Source organism: Salvelinus sp. IW2-2015, linkage group LG11, assembly GCF_002910315.2.
Source record: "Salvelinus sp. IW2-2015 linkage group LG11, ASM291031v2, whole genome shotgun sequence".
Classification (NCBI taxonomy): Eukaryota; Metazoa; Chordata; class Actinopteri; order Salmoniformes; family Salmonidae; genus Salvelinus; species Salvelinus sp. IW2-2015.
In genome coordinates, this window is record NC_036851.1 from 30396976 (window position 1) to 30413929 (window position 16954).

The 16954-nt window shown below is 44.8% G+C and overlaps 1 protein-coding gene across 4 annotated transcripts in view; it reads right to left on the reverse strand.

The window, feature by feature from the left end:
• The window catches only part of LOC111970151 (inositol 1,4,5-trisphosphate-gated calcium channel ITPR1), a 162948-nt gene extending 148777 nt beyond the window's left edge, over positions 1–14171 (reverse strand). For all 4 annotated transcript variants that reach the window (XM_023996693.2, XM_023996692.2, XM_023996691.2 and 1 more), the window contains exons 1-3: positions 13966–14171; positions 12088–12204; positions 10092–10162 (exon numbers count right to left, since the gene is read on the reverse strand). In XM_023996693.2, the coding sequence (XP_023852461.1) occupies positions 10092–10162; positions 12088–12179 (163 nt within the window). In that variant the 5' untranslated portion in view covers positions 12180–12204; positions 13966–14171. The remainder of the gene's footprint in view (positions 1–10091; positions 10163–12087; positions 12205–13965) is intronic.
• Between the last annotated feature and the right edge of the window lie 2783 nt (positions 14172–16954).

A 16954-nucleotide genomic window follows, 5' to 3' on the forward strand; every position in this document is an offset into this window, starting at 1 on the left:
CCACACACTCAATCAAACAGACTCCAACCTCTCCACAATGGACAAGACCAGAGAGCTGTTTAAGGACATCAGGGATAAAATTGTAGACCTGCACAAGGCTGGGATGGGCTACAGGACAATAGGCAAGCAGCTTGGTGAGAAGGCAACAACTGTTGGCGCATTTATTCGAAAATGGAAGAAGTACAAGATGACGGTCAATCACCCTCGGTCTGGGGCTCCATGCAAGATCTCACCTCGTGGGGCATCAATGATCATGAGGAAGGTGAGGGATCAGCCCAGAACTACACGGCAGGACCTGGCCAATGACCTGAAGAGAGCTGGGACCACAGTCCCAGTCAAAGAAAACCATTAGTAACAAACTAGTGTGTAGTGTAGTGTAGTGTGTTACTCACCCCACGAGGTGAGATCTTGCATGGAGCCCCAGACCGAGGGTGACATAAAAATGTTGTTTGCCTGCAAAATTGTGTGCGTGCCTGTAAAGTGGGGTGTGTCTGCTTACATTGGGAGGAAATGGTATGCATACCTCAGTAGTGAGGCCTGGTGGCCAGGGTTAGTCTGGCCCTCAGCCAGCAGCATGCTAAAGTAAGGAGGGTTATCTCCACCATCTTTCAGAGCAGCAACACAGAAATGCTGCATCTCTCCCAACACACTATTTACTCTCTCTGAGGAGGAACTCTCCAAAATGGACGGCACACAGTGCTGTGCTGCACACAGTGCTGTGCTCTAGGCAGAAGTCGATCTAGGATCAGAATACTTCCGGCGCCGACAGAGATGGACGCCTCGCTTCGCGTTCCTAGGAAACTATGCAGTATTTATTTTTTTTACGTATTATTTCTCACAATGTTACCCCAGAAAATCTTAGGTTTTATTACATACAGTCGGGAGGAACTATTGGATATAAGAGCAACGTCAACTCACCATCATTACGACCAGGAATATGACTTTCCCGAAGCGGATCCTCTGTTTTGCCCACCACCCAGGACAATGGATCTGATCCCAGCCGGGGAAGCAAAACAACGACGCTGTAAAAGGGGCAGACGAAGCAGTCTTCTGGTCAGGCTCCGGAGACGGGCACATCGCGCACCGCTCCAGAGCATACTACTCGCCAATGTCCAGTCTCTTGACAACAAGGTAGACAAAATCCGAGCAAGGGTTGCCTTCCAGAGAGACATAAGAGACTGTAATATTCTTTGCTTCACGGAAACATGGCTCACTCGAGACACGCTATCGGAGTCGGTACAGCCAGCTGGTTTCTTCACGCATCGTGCCGACAGAAACAAGCATCTTTCTGGTAAGAAGAAAGAAGGGGGTATGCCTTATGATTAACAAGACGTGGTGTGATCATAACAACATACAGGAACTCAAGTCCTTTTGTTCACCTGACTTAGAATTCCTCACAATCAAATGCCGACCGCATTATCTACCAAGAGAATTCTCTTCGATTTTAATCACAGTCGTGTATATTCCCCCCCAAGCAGACACATCGATGGCCCTGAACAAACTTCATTTGACTCCATGTAAACTGGAAACCACATATCCTGAGGCTGCATTCATTGCAGCTGGGGATTTTAACAAGGCTAATCTGAAAACAAGACTCCCTAAATTCTATCAGCATATCGATTGTGCAACCAGGGCTGTTAAAACCCTGGATCATTGTTATTCTAACTTCCGCAACGCATTTAAGGCCCTCCCCCGCCCTCCTTTTGGAAAAGCTGACCACAACTCCATTTTGTTGCTTCCAGCCAATAGACAGAAACTAAAACAGGAAGCTCTGATTCAGTGAGCGAGTTTATTAGCAAGTGCATCGGCGATGTCGTACCCACAGCAACTATTAAAACATTCCCCAACCAGAAACCGTGGATTGATGGCATCATTCGCGCAAAACTGAAAGTGCGAACCACTGCTTTTAATCAGGGCAAGGTGACCGGAAACATGACCGAATAAAAACAGTGTAGCTATTCCCTCCGCAAGGCAATCAAACAAGCTGAGCGTCAGTACAGAGACAAAGTGGAGTAGCAATTCAACAGCTCAGACACAAGAGGTAGTATGTGGCAGGGTCTACAGTCAATCACGGATTACAAAAAGAAAACCAGCCCCATCGCGAACCAGGATGTCTTGCTCCCAGACAAACTAAACAACTTCTTTGCTCGCTTTGAGGACAATACAGTGCCACTGACACGGCCCGCTACCAAAACCTGCGGACTCTCCTTCACTGCAGCCGACTTGAGTAAAACATTTAAACGTGTTAACCCTCGCAAGGCTGCAGGCCCAGACGGCATCCCCAGCCGCGTCCTCAGAGCATGCGCAGACCAGCTGGCTGGTGTGTTTACGGACATAATCAATCAATCCTTTTCCCAGTCTGCTGTCCCCACATGCTTCAAGAGGGCCACCATTGTTTTTGTTCCCAAGAAAGCTAAGGTAACTGAGCTAAACGACTACCGCACCGTAGCACTCACTTCCGTCATCATGAAGTGCTTTGAGACTAGTCAAGGACCATATCACCTCCACCCTACCTGACACCCTAGACCCACTCCAATTTGCTTACTGCCCCAATAGGTCCACAGACGACGCAATCGCAACCACACTGCCCTACCCCATCTGGACAAGAGGAATACCGATGTGAGAATGCTGTTCATCGACTACAGCTCAGCATTTAACACCATAGTACCCTCCAAACTCGTCATCAAGCTCGAGACCCCGGGTGGTGAGGGTAGGTAACAACATCTCCACCCCGCTGATCCTCAACACTGGGGCCCCACAAGGGTGCGTTCTCAGCCCTCTCCTGTACTCCCTGTTCACCCACGACTGCGTGTCCATGCACGCTTCCAACTCAATCTTCAAGTTTGCAGACGACACTACAGTGGTAGGCTTGATTACCAACAACAACGAGACGGGCTACAGGGAGGAGGTGAGGGCCCTCGGAGTGTGGTGTCAGGAAAATAACCTGACACCACACTCCGAATAACACTCAACGTCAATAAAACAAAGGAGATGATCGTGGACTTCAGGAAACAGCAGAGGGAGCACCTCCCTATCCTCATCGATGGGACAGTAGTGGAGAGGGTAGAAAGTTTTAAGTTTCTCGGCGTACACATCACGGACAAACTGAATTGGTCCACCAACACAGACAGCGTGGTGAAGAAGGCGCAGCAGCACCTTTTCAACCTCAGAAGGCTGAAGAAATTCCGCTTGTCACCAAAAGCACTCACAAACTTTTACAGATGCACAATCGAGAGCATCCTGTCGGGCTGTWTCACCGCCTGGTACGGCAACTGCTCCGCACACAACCGTAAGGCTCTCCAGAGGGTAGTGAGGTCTGCACAACGCATCACCGGGGGCAAACGATCTGCCCTCCAGGACACTTACACCACCCGATGTCACAGGAAGGCCAAAAATATCATCAAGGACAACAACCACCCGAGCCACTGCCTGTTCACCCCGCTATCATCCAGAAGGCGAGGTCAGTACAAGTGAATCAAAGCAGGGACCGAGAGACTGAAAAACAGCTTCTTTCTCAAGGCCAACAGACTGTTAAACAGCCATCACTAACATTGAGTGGCTGCTGCCAACATACTGACTCAACTCCAGCCACTTTAATAATGTAAAAATTGATGAAAAAATGTATCACTAGCCACTTTAAACAATGCCACTTCATATAATGTTTACATACCCTACATTACTCATCTCACATGTATATATATACTGTACTCTATACCATCGATTGCATCTTGCCATCTCTATGTAATACATGTATCACTAGCCACTTTAAACAATGCCACTTTTATATATGTTCACATACCCTACATTACTCATCTCATATGTATATACTGTACTCGATACCATCTACTGCATCTTGCCTATGCCGTTCTGTACCATCACTCATTCATATATTTTTATGTACATATTCTTCATTCCTTTACACGTGTGTGTATAAAGTACTTGTGGTGAATTTGTTAGGTTACATTACTCGTTGGTTATTACTGCATTGTCGTAACTAGAAGCACAAGCATTTCACTACACTCGCATTAACATCTGCTAACCATGTGTATGTGACAAACAAAATTTGATTTGATTTGAGCTTGGGGTGAAACTGACCTAAGATCAGTGTTTCACTCTAGAGGTAACCGCACCCTACACCATCCAGCATACACACACCCCCTCCTCCGGAAGTCTCAAAAAAGTACTTACCAATCTAAAGTTTGGGATATAAATGGAAGTACAGTAACTCCCACTGAGTATACACAGTGGTTTTTAGTGTTTGGCTAATGTTAAAAAGAATTGGAAGAAACTGTTTATTGTTTGGTTTAACGTCTGGAAAAAACATCCCGTAAATAAAAAGGCCATGACAAGCTACAGAGAGAATCCAAATGAGTCACGTTTTGGTATAAAAAAAGAATTAGATCAGTTGAGGTCACAGTAGTGTTAGCCAAGCAGGCTACATCTTACCCTATACTATCATCTATTACTACCAACAAAAATGTTCTTACTGTTAGAATACAGGCGACTTCAGGTCACAGCCCTGGTTAAAGCCTTACAGGACACTGAACATCCTGTCGGGTTGTATCACCGCCTGGTACGGCAACTGCTCCTCCCACAACCGTAAGGCTCTCCAGAGGGTAGTGAGGTCTGCACATAACTTGACTGAACATACAGACACACACCGTTACTGCACAGAAAGATGGACGGACAGAGAGAGAGTAGCCTCCTAGTGTTGGTAACAGTCTTCAAGGAGGACAAACTCAGAGAACTTCCATCGGACATCAACGCTCTATCGAAGGAAAATAAAGCTTTAAGGCTTATAAATACAGTGCAATCTCCCTGCTTCGCTCTATCAGACTGCAGCTAATGGGCACAATGTATGCTAGACAGAGCCCCACTCACCTTCAGCCACATCGTGTAATGTAGAGACTAACATAACTCCTAGTATGAGTGGAATGCTTGTTAGTCTCAACTCCTTCCAGCCATGCTGAAACATCCTCATGTGTTCCTCTTAGGGTGACACTTAGACCTATCATGGATCCATATTACACTCCTTCCATTACTGCAAAGTACACCATCACAAAACACCATGCTTTTCTCACCTCTTCAGCGATTATTACACACACTAACACAGACAATTGCTAAAACCCCACATCAATTGTGCATGGAACGTCCACGCATATTGAAATGGTGAAAATACTGCAGTGCCAGGAAAAAGTACTGATACTGAATGTTTTCTGATCTTTAACCAAAACCTAATATTAAATAAAGGGAACCTGAGTTAACAAATAACAAAAACAATGTATACTTATTTTATTAACAAAGTAATGTAACACCCAATTCCCCTGTGCGAAAAAGTTATTGCCCCCTTACACTCCATAACTGGTTGTACCACCTTTAGCTGCAATGACTGACACCAAATACTTCCTGTAGTTGTTGATCAGTCTCTCACATTACTGTGGAGGAATTTTGGACCACTCTTCCATGCAGAACTTAACTAAGCAACATTTGTGGGTTTTCAAGTATGAACTACTCGTTTCAAGTCCTTCCACAACATCTCAATTGGGATTAGGTCTGGACTTTGACTAGGCCATTCCAAAACTTTAAATGTGTTGCTTTTAAACCATTTTCATGTAGACTTGATTGTGTGTTTGGGATCATTGTCTTGATGCACGACCCAGCTGAGCTTCAGCTTTAGCTCACAGAAGGATGGCCTGACATTCTCCTGTAGAATTCTCTGATATACTGCATAATTCATGGTTCCTTCTATTAAGGCAAGCCATCCATGTCCTGAGGCAGCAAAGCATCCCCAAACCATCACACTACCACCACCATGTTTGACCGTTGGTATGAGGTTCTTACTGTGGAATGCAGTGTTTGGTTTTTCTCATCCAAAAAGTCTGCCAAAAAGCACCTGGAAACACCTGGAAGAATGTTCTATGGACAGATGAGTCAAAAGTATAACTTTTTGGAAAATATGGGTCCCAGTATGCCTGGTCGAAAACCAAACACTACATTCCACAGTAAGGACCTCATACCAACGGTCAAACATGGTGGTGGTAGTGTGATGGTTTGGGGATGCTTTGCTGTATGAAAGTTCTGAATTAATCAAGCCTGAAAAAACAAACTCAATACAAATTATGATTGTGCCGTTACACAATACATATCCTACCGCATATTATACATAGCAGAAAAACATAAACCAAAACTGATTTAAGAGGTCTTCGGTACATAATTGGTCTAGCCTATACTCAAATTAAACAAATTTGAGGAAATGCCTTTTGAGTGTGGACTGTATTATTATGCATACTGGATGGACTGGTTACCTTATGCTACACTCTAAAACTTCTATCTATGAGTCTGGGAGAGAACGTATATCCCTAGGCGATGCAGTTGGTTCATTAATTGTGCAGTGCGGCTTACAGTTAGCCTACAATTTGTGAATTTGTATTTGGTTTGCATAGCCTAATAGGTCATTTTTATATTTTCATAATTAATTGTGTGACACATTACCTTTAGCTATACAGAATATCTCACCACCATGCATTTCCAAATCAAACGTTATTGGTCACATACATGTGATTAGCAGATGTTATTGCGGATGTAGTGAAATGCTCCTCTCTCCAGCATGCTGACATGTTACTTTCAATGTTCACGAACAGATTTCAATTGGTTTCCAAAATGTAGTACTGGGTAGCTGCAGGAACAAAGTTGGAGAGCACATGGCATACAGAGTTCGGGCGGAATATCACCTGTTGGGGCAGTGAGAGCATGCCTCCTCAAACAGGAATATCACCTGTTGGGCAGTGAGAGCATGCTCCTCAAACAGGAATATCACCTGTTGGGGCAGTGAGAGCATGCCCCTCAAACAGGAATATACCTGTTGGGGCAGTGAGAGCTTGCTCCTCAAACAGGAATATCACCCGTTGGGGCAGTGAGAGCATGCTCCTCAAACAAGAATATCACCTGTTGGGGCAGTGAGAGCATGCTCCTCAAACAGGAATATCACCCGTTGGGGCAGTGAGAGCATGCTCCTCAAACAGGAATATCACCGTTGGGGCAGTGAGAGCATGCTCCTCAAACAGGAATATCACCTGTTGGGCAGTGAGAGCATGCTCCTCAAACAGGAATATCACCTGTTGGGGCAGTGAGAGCATGCTCCTCAAACAGGAATATCACCCGTTGGGGCAGTGAGAGCATGCTCCTCAAACAGGAATATCACCCGTTGGGGCAGTGAGAGCTTGCTCCTCAAACAGGAATATCACCCGTTGGGGCAGTGAGAGCATGCTCCTAAAACAAGAATATCACCTGTTGGGGCAGTGAGAGCATGCTCCTCAAACAGGAATATCACCCGTTGGGGCAGTGAGCGCATGCTCCTCAAACAGGAATATCGCCTGTTGGGGCAGTGAGAGCATGCTCCTCAAACAGGAATATCGCCTGTTGGGGCAGTGAGAGCTTGCTCCTCAAACAGGAATATTGCCTGTTGGGGCAGTGAGAGCTTGCTCCTCAAACAGGAATATCACCCGTTGGGGCAGTGAGAGCATGCTCCTCAAACAAGAATATCACCTGTTGGGCAGTGAGAGCATGCTCCTCAAACAGGAATATCACCCGTTGGGGCAGTGAGCGCATGCTCCTCAACAGGAATATCGCCTGTTGGGGCAGTGAGAGCATGCTCCTCAAACAGGAATATCGCCTGTTGGGGCAGTGAGAGCTTGCTCCTCAAACAGGAATATCACCCGTTGGGGCAGTGAGAGCATGCTCCTCAAACAAAATATCACCCGTTGGGGCAGTGAGCGCATGCTCCTCAAACAGGAATATCACCCGTTGGGGCAGTGAGCGCATGCTCCTCAAACAGGAATATCGCCTGTTGGGGCAGTGAGAGCATGCTCCTCAAACAGGAATATCGCCTGTTGGGGCAGTGAGAGCTTGCTCCTCAAACAGGAATATCGCCTGTTGGGGCAGTGAGAGCATGCTCCTCAAACAGGAATATTGCCTGTTGGGGCAGTGAGAGCATGCTCCTCAAACAGGAATATCGCCTGTTGGGGCAGTGAGAGCTTGCTCCTCAAACAGGAATATCGCCTGTTGGGGCAGTGAGAGCACTCCTCAAACAGGAATATTGCCTGTTGGGGCAGTGAGAGCTTGCTCCTCAAACAGGAATATCGCCTGTTGGGCAGTGAGAGCATGCTCCCAAACAGGAATATTGCCTGTTGGGGCAGTGAGAGCATGCTCCTCAAACAGGAATATCACCTGTTGGGGCAGTGAGAGCATGCTCCTCAAACAGGAATATCACTGTTGGGTCAGTGAGAGCATGCTCCTCAACAGGAATATCACCCGTTGGGGCAGTGAGCGCATGCTCCTCAAACAGGAATATCACCTGTTGGGTCAGTGAGAGCATGCTCCTCAAACAGGAATATCACCTGTGTGGCAGTGAGAGCATGCTCCTCAAACAGGAATATCACCTGTTGGGGCAGTGAGAGCATGCTCCTCAAACAGGAATATCACCTGTTGGGGCAGTGAGAGCATGCTCCTCAAACAGGAATCACCTGTTGGGGCAGTGAGAGCATGCTCCTCAAACAGGAATATCGCCTGTTGGGGCAGTGAGAGCATGCTCCTCAAACAGGAATATCACCTGTTGGGGCAGTGAGAGCTTGCTCCTCAAACAGGAATATCACCCGTTGGGGCAGTGAGAGCATGCTCCTCAAACAAGAATACACCTGTTGGGGCAGTGAGAGCATGCTCCTCAAACAGGAATATCGCCTGTTGGGGCAGTGAGAGCATGCTCCTCAAACAGTGGTTGATGCGTGGAGTGAAATAATGTTATATTCATTTCTCAGCTGCTCATATTAAGCACATGCTCCGCTATAAACCCAAGTAGCCTACAAAACAGAGAATTCGAGTGCATACAGGTGATTTGCCTTTTTCCCCTGCCACCCCATTTGATAAATGGGCCGTTCCTAAACCGAAACTAATTTCAAAATATGATCAATTGATGAGAGAACAGCTGTCCACCTGAGGCAAGAAACAGAGTGCAAGCTTCTTTTTTGCCACTTTTTTCAAATCATCAGTAACGTGTAGTCATAGCCCCTATGTTTTGATTTCTAAGACATTCTAAGGTTTGTATCCTTCACAACTAAAGTTGCCAAATAACTCTTAATGTAGCATATAGGACCTGTTTTAAATGATCACTTTATTACGCTCAACATTGCCATTTCATATGTGCAGTCACTCTGTAATGGGAAAAATATCCTTTCTATTTTATTCAGCTAAATCAATTATATTATTCTTACTATAAAATCATATCAAATAAAATAATGTCACGGGACTTAGGCATATCTTGTCAGCTAAATGAACTAGCCTACAGCCTATGGCATAGAGCATAGCCAGATAACATACAGTAGGCCAACTCCTATCTGTTCTTCTGAAATACATGTTCTTCATATCATGTTTCTTTAGACCTGCCTAAAATAAATAATGGATTTATTGTGATTGTATGTTAAATTGACTTTTTAAAATGTAGATGCTCCAAATGCCCTCATCGTCGGCTTGTTCGTGTGGAGGCCTGGAGATGCTAAACGAGTATGTTAATTAACGGTCAATTACTGTGAGAACGTGAGTCTTTTGCATGACAACAACTGGCTGACAACATTTCATGACCGCCACAGCCTTAGTCGCAAGTTCAGTTGTACTTCCTGTGACAGAGCTATATATAGCCCAACTGCAAAAACCAGAGAAAACATCTTCCTTCGTGGGCCTCAGGGAGAACATCTTCCTTCATGGGCCTCAATATGTTCACAGCCTCACAACATAGACAAGATGATACACAAACACCACTGATAAAAAAAACAGATACACACAGAGATACAAGCATCTCTCACACACACACACACACACACACACACACACACACACACACACATCAAAGAGAGCAGTGCTTTTTGAAGTCCATGTGGACAGGGAGTGATACTGGCGATAGCACCATAGAAACGCAGTGTAACACAAGAAGAAACATCTCCAGTGGAACACACTGTGTAAACAGGCAGGATTTACTGAGGTGATGTGATGCTGCGCCAGCTGCTATAGTAGGATGAGATGGGAGTATACCATTTTCTTACCTCTGAACTTTTTGGGGGGGTTGTTCAGGTCCCCTGTGTCGGGCTGTACCACACAGCGGTCATCTACCAGCCTGTGGAGGGAAGATACAATGACGCATGTCAAGTCAGAAACACACACAGTCGACCACACACCCTTCACATGCAAATAAACCTGAACAGTTTCAACATTATAAATGTGCACCACACATACAAAGCTGCAAGCACATAGCTTTCTTTATTTTCATATATAAGCCCCAGGCTCCAAACAAATGTGTACCCCTTTCCACAAGGGTTATTCATTCTGGGTTAGGGTATATCTGGAATAAACCAGCATCTTTTCACATCGAAGGCTTTTATTTCAACTTATTGTTTCACAATAAAACCCTCCATTACATCCAAGTCCATTGTCAGCCTGAGATCTTGTAATAAAGCACCACATACACCCATAAAAAGTACACAGTTTTTTCATAACACTTAACCACAGAGCTCTGTTTATTTTGACTCCCTTAGTCACTATATTTAGACCAATCACATACTTGTGATTACACCATGAGGTTTCTTGTATCGCCGTGGCTCCTCTACAGTCCACCCAATTATGAGGAAGAAATTAGAGGATTAGCTGGCCACCGCTAGTGGGCGAACTGGCTAGCATTCCTGCCGGTGACAAATGTAGCTTTTTACTGGCTCATAATAACAGCTGCCTGGACCCTGGCCAGATACCATATCCATCCCAGTCATGTTCCTGTGGAGTTTACACACACACACAGTCAGTCGTACTACACATGGACCTGTCTGCACCAGGGATACACCGCTCTGAAAATGACATAACACTCTGAGGATCCAGTCTACAGTGTATTCCTCCGCAGAGCATTATACCACATTGCTATACTGAGCATCTGATTCATATTATAGTAAGTTGTCAGAAAAGAGAACCTATGACTAGAGCTGTGGCGGTCATGAAATTGTCAGCCGGTGATTGTCATTCAAATAACTCTGTCTGTGTCTGGTCTCTGTCTGGTGGATGGCTAGTAATGGATGGTCTCTGTCTGTCTGTCTGTCTGTGTCTGTCTGGCTATGTCTCTCTCTGGCTATGTCTCTCTCTGGCTATGCCTCTCTCTGGCTATGCCTCTGTCTATCTGTCTGGCCTCTGTCTATCTGTCTGGCCTCTGTCTATCTGTCTGGCCTCTGTCTATCTGTCTGGCCTCTGTCTATCTGTCTGGCCTCTGTCTATGTCTGTCTGGTCCCTGTCTATGTCTGTCTGGTCCCTGTCTATGTCTGTCTGGTCCCTGTCTATGTCTGTCTGGTCCCTGTCTATGTCTGCTCTGGTCTCCGTCTATGTCTGTCTGGTCCCTGTCTATGTCTGCGTGTCCCTGTCTATGTCTGTCTGGTCCCTGTCTATGTCTGTCTGGTCCCTGTCTATGTCTGCTGGTCCCTGTCTATGTCTGTCTGGTCCCTGTCTATGTCTGTCTGGTCCCTGTCTATGTCTGTCTGGTCCCTGTCTATGTCTGTCTGGTCCCTGTCTATGTCTGTTGATCTGTAGTCCCGTGTGGCTCAGTTGGTAGAGCATGGCGCGTGCAACGCCAGGGTTGTGGGTTCATTCCCCACGGGGGGACCAGGATGAATATGTATGAACTTTCCAATTTGTAAGTCGCTCTGGATAAGAGCGTCTGCTAAATGACTTAAATGTAAATGTAAATGTAGATGCAGCTATATTCCTCCATTCCAAATGATTGGGAACTATATAGGCACCATCTAAAATGATTACATTAGACCAGGGCAGTTCAATGTCTGGGGTCAGTCTGGGGAGGGCCAAAACACTTGGTTTTTATCCTTTCCTTCTAATCAGGGACTGATTAATTAACACCAGGTAGAAACAAAAAACGGAAGTGTTTCTGCACTCCAGGACCAGAATTGACCAGCCCTGCATTAGAAGACCTATGTGACCACCATTGCCATTCATTTGAGATGGTAAGTGATAATTGCTAAAGAAGGGAAGGGATAGGTGAACTTAACTCACCCCAGAGTGCTGATGAAACCATTGGTGGAGCCCTCTGCATACAGGGAGCAGATGTCCCCGATGTGCAGAAAACTGGACATCTTATCTGACATGTCTCACACACACACTGGGCCACACCTGGAGGAGAGGAGAGGCAGGAATTTTACAATCATATAAAGAGAATCACAACACACACTTTAACGAATGACTATAGGGCCTGAGTTTTCCCAGATCTGAGCAGGTCACACATTCAGGAATAACCATAAGAGTGACATTTTGTGCATCTTCACTTTGTCAGGTCATCCTCCTAACCCTGTAAACTGTAAAGACATTACAGTCCTGCATATATAAATGACTGTTTATTTGCATTACAAATGAACAGGGAATCAAATCAAACTGGGGTAAAATTGTAACATGTATCTTGGAAACACAAGGCCTTGCCATCAGTAGATTTCAGATTCCAACATCCACCTTGGATTTCCTTACATTACATTATTCTAATGGCGCAGACCGTTGGTTTCCCAGTTCTAATGAGGTGATTTGGAACAGAGGAAACCCGGAGAGAAAGGGAGCAGGAGGATTTGCATGGGGCCAGGCACTATCTGATGCTCCAGCCTGGTGTAGCTGGGTGAGGGGTAAACAGTTAATGATTAGGAGAGGCAGAGAGAAACAGGAAGAACATGCAGCTGTATGTAGTATACCTGCTCTGGGCTATAGGGTGGAAGGAGTGATAGACCAGTCAGTTCACTGTGTTTTATTGTAACACTGATCCAGGCTGGGTTACAATCCAGGTTGGATTCAACCCCCTTTCAATTCAGGGAATGAAAATGGCCCTTACTTTGTAATGGACTTGAACTGAATTATAAAAGGACTGACCCCAACCCTGATTAGAATACAATGAATGAGGTCATGACTATTGGGGTGAAACGTGGTCTAGTGCATGGTTACTGTACTACAGGTGTTATAGTGAGTAAAGCAGTGTCCTGTGGTGTGTTGTTTAGAGCCTAGAGCCCAGTCGATTTCCTGACCACTTAGTCTCGTGTTACCATACTCCCCATTTCTCGTTCACCATGAACAGTAAGGACGCCTGGAAACCGAGGCTACAGACCACTTGACCTGTCCAGGAAAAACTCCAGACCCTAATTGTAGGCTGTCATTTGGGCTTAGAGCTTTTCCTGTTCATGTGGCTGGTAAAGAAAAACTCCTGGAACATATTGTACCTCCTGAGTCTTGACTCACATTGATGACATTTGTGTCTTTCAGAACTCAATGACAGAGCTCCTTCTGTGCAAGTTTAGTAGCCTATCTACACATATGCATTATTTGCCTACACTGCGACATCATCCATGAGAGTTCACCGAGGTTGATCTTAACATATTCAGACCACTCATCTTCTAAACCTACTCAAGCGAAAAAAACATGGAGAACAATTCACCCCATCATACCACCAAAAAACCACACAGCCAAACAATTAGTAGGCAACAGTAACTCATGACATAGGCTCCTGTAACTTATGTCCATCAACATGATGCCCAAGTCAATGGGTAAATTGTCAGCATCAAATCCATGACCATGTTTAGCCCATTTCAGGCTACCTTACAGGGTAGCCAACAAAATCCCTTCCAACTTCACTGAACTTCAACACATCCCGAGACGAGTTGTCTAATAAATCAGGCTCTGATACCAGTTTACTAGTCTCATAGCCTTTTCGAATCCGAGTGTGGGAGTCTGTCTCTCATCTCGGGAAAAAATGTGTTTCACCAGCGTCAGTGGAAAAAATCATGACTGCCCGTTCATGATGACAGTTACATTTCTGCGCTTCATCCCTCGCCACAAGTAATACATATTTAACAGGCGGAGATGCTACCCAAAACTGTACAGAGTTGTGCTAAACTTTACCTTCGCTGTGGTAAGTGTTTGGGAACGACGCGCACGGCTGGGTCAACGGGACAGCATTACAACGATATACCGCTTTCAGCTCATCTATAGCACCAGATCCCGTTAGCGAGTAGAGTCCGATTTTTTTTTTTTTTTTTACGGCTAATCACCCTGCCATCCGTTCGTTTGCTACATGAGCGTTCTTCCCCGCTCGAAGCTCTGTTGCCTCTCAGAAAACACTGGTCTCTGGGAAATGACGTTTATTGAATGGTTCTTTCAGATAAATAACCAGGCCTAAAGTACATTTATGACTACAACTCCCACAGTGTGGTGGAGCGTTGCACGGAAACTTCTCCATCCAAACTTTAGACAAATTGCTGAAGGAAGTGACATTGAATTGTCGATCAAGAAATGCACTCACACATGCTTTTATGCCACACATTGATCAGGTTTGACCTTTGTTGATGGCAACACAACTAAGACCAATGATACATTATATACAAGTAGCTATGAACTAAATGTGTTATGAGTATTTGCTGCCTTGTACGGCTCGTTCACTCTACCGGGCATGTACCAAGCGGAAAATTGCCGCGTGCGGTAGCTCATTGTGACTTGTGGGCGTTCTTGGCAGCATATAGCAGCATGTTCGAGTGTGCGTCAAGAATTCACCATAGCAAGTTTGTAAGAAGGTCTGGTTATTAAGTGGGTAAATAGTTCAATAGTAATATGCTTTAAAACGCTCTGGTGACGAACAAACTTTGCTGCTCTGTTTACAATTGTCCACATGGCTGGAAGAAGCTATTCAATTGAGTATATACATTTTGAAAATGGTAAAATAAACTGTGTATTATTAGCTAACTAGCTAGCAGGCTAACTCAAATGAGTTGCTAAATGAGCTTGCTAGTTATCTAGCCAACTTTACATACTGTATAGATAGATAGCTAGCTAAGTTAAATTAATATCACCAGCTACTAAACTTCATATTAGCTAGCTATCTTGATATATTGATCACTGTAAAAAAACAAACTCCAAATGCATTTGTAGATAACTAGTTAACAGCCATGGAGGAGGGTGAAAGAATAGTAGCCCCAACTGTCAAAGTGAGTAGGCTATTCTGGATAGGGCAGGCACTTTTGTGTAGTTCCAGGAGTGAGGACAGAGATAATAGTAACATAATATTCAGTGCTGTGTAATTTGATTACAATGAAGTCTGTTTCTTGTGGGGTTCTGTCCTCAGATAAAGAGGGCTATGAAAGCCTGTCCCAATGAAGAGCAGTGGTTCTCAGTCCTGGTGATTCAAATAGGTGCACATTTTTGTTTTCGCCTTAGCACTGTACAGCTGATTCAATTAATCAACTCCTCAAGCTTCAAGTGGTGTTTATGTATTCATTTGTGATGCTATCCTTGATATGATCTTATTGTGTGTGTGTGTGTGTGTGTGTGTGTGTGTGTGTGTGTGTGTGTGTGTGTGTGTGTGTGTGTGTGTGTGCACATGCATCTATCAATTGAATGTTATGTTGATTTTGTTATAAGGGATATTATACTTCAGTAATCCAGTTACCTGGTGAAAGATTATTGGAGTCTGTATGGGTAGCTGGACAGGTAGGATGACTGACAATAGTGAAGGCGAACAGGTGGTCACAGGTCAGGTGACCGAGGAATGGATGAGACTGAGGCAGGAATTTCTTTAACTACAAAGTGGTATATTTACTGGGTAGTTTGTCTGTGTTGCATAACAACGGAAACAGAATAACATAATCAAATTCAAATCATTCTCATTATTAACAGAATGAGGTAATTCCGCAATAAGGTTCCGTAGGAATTGAATATGAAGCAGAATGGAGTCATTTAGGATCATAACCATTCATCATAGTCATGAGAAGGATAATACATATAAATTTATCAGTTATCAGTTATTCAATCTATAATCTCCATCCGTTTGATATCACAATTTATCAGTTCAGCAAACAGTTACGTTTTCATATTTCATCCTTTCAGGTTTGTCTTCATATGTACATGTAATTTCATTACATATTAACCATATATTAATGGCATAATTGGCCTGAGATGATCTGTAGGGCTGTGATCATTGTCCATTTACATAACACAATAGGTTTGAAGCGTGCGCTCCAAGCCGCTCTCTGCGGTAATAACTGATGGCCCGGTCTCCCGATCGCAACAGATGGTTCAGATGAAAGGTAACAGATTCGGTGGGCCTCCGTTGATTCATGGACGCACAGAATGTCTGGATTAGACAGGGTTGAGAAAGCAGCGAGGTCGGGCGGTAGCGATTTCCTCCTTTTAATGAATTGATCTGTCGGACATTTCCACCTGACCTAATTAAAACACCCCTGGCCCAGCTGAGCAAGTGGCCATGAATTAAAGGACGATTCCACCAACTCCATGGGCCTTTTTACACCTGGTGATGTAAAAGTATAATAATGACATTATCGTACATATTCCTACAGATACCTTGTAACTGGAGATTCTTTCAAAACGATTGCCTACAGTTACTGTGTAGGGCACTGCAAGGTTGGGTGACCAGGGCCATCTGGGGCTGCCTCCTGGAGGAATTCAGGCGTGTGAAGGCTGACCTGCAAAACTTCATGAGGATGGACATAAGGACCAGGAGGGGATCTGCAGGTCGCCACTGTGTGCCAGAGAGGAAGTCTGGTGCTCTGCAGGATGTTTCAAGGATGGGGTCCAACAATGCCGCAAGAGAGGCAATCCGTTTGCGGGACATCTTCACCTCCTACTTCTTTGAAGAGGATGCTGTTCCCTGGCAACACCAAAGACTACACTATGCACAACCAGAGGCTCTTAAGAGCCATCCACATTGCAATAAGAGTATTCTTCCATTTACTTAGCTATGTCAACTGCTGTTATTCAATTCTGTTTCTCTCCCTTTGATTTCTACTTCTCAGGCAAGAGTACTGTTTAGGTAAGGGTGTGATGTCTGTACAAAAACGAATTTAGAATAATTAGACACCCTATAACCCACACACACACT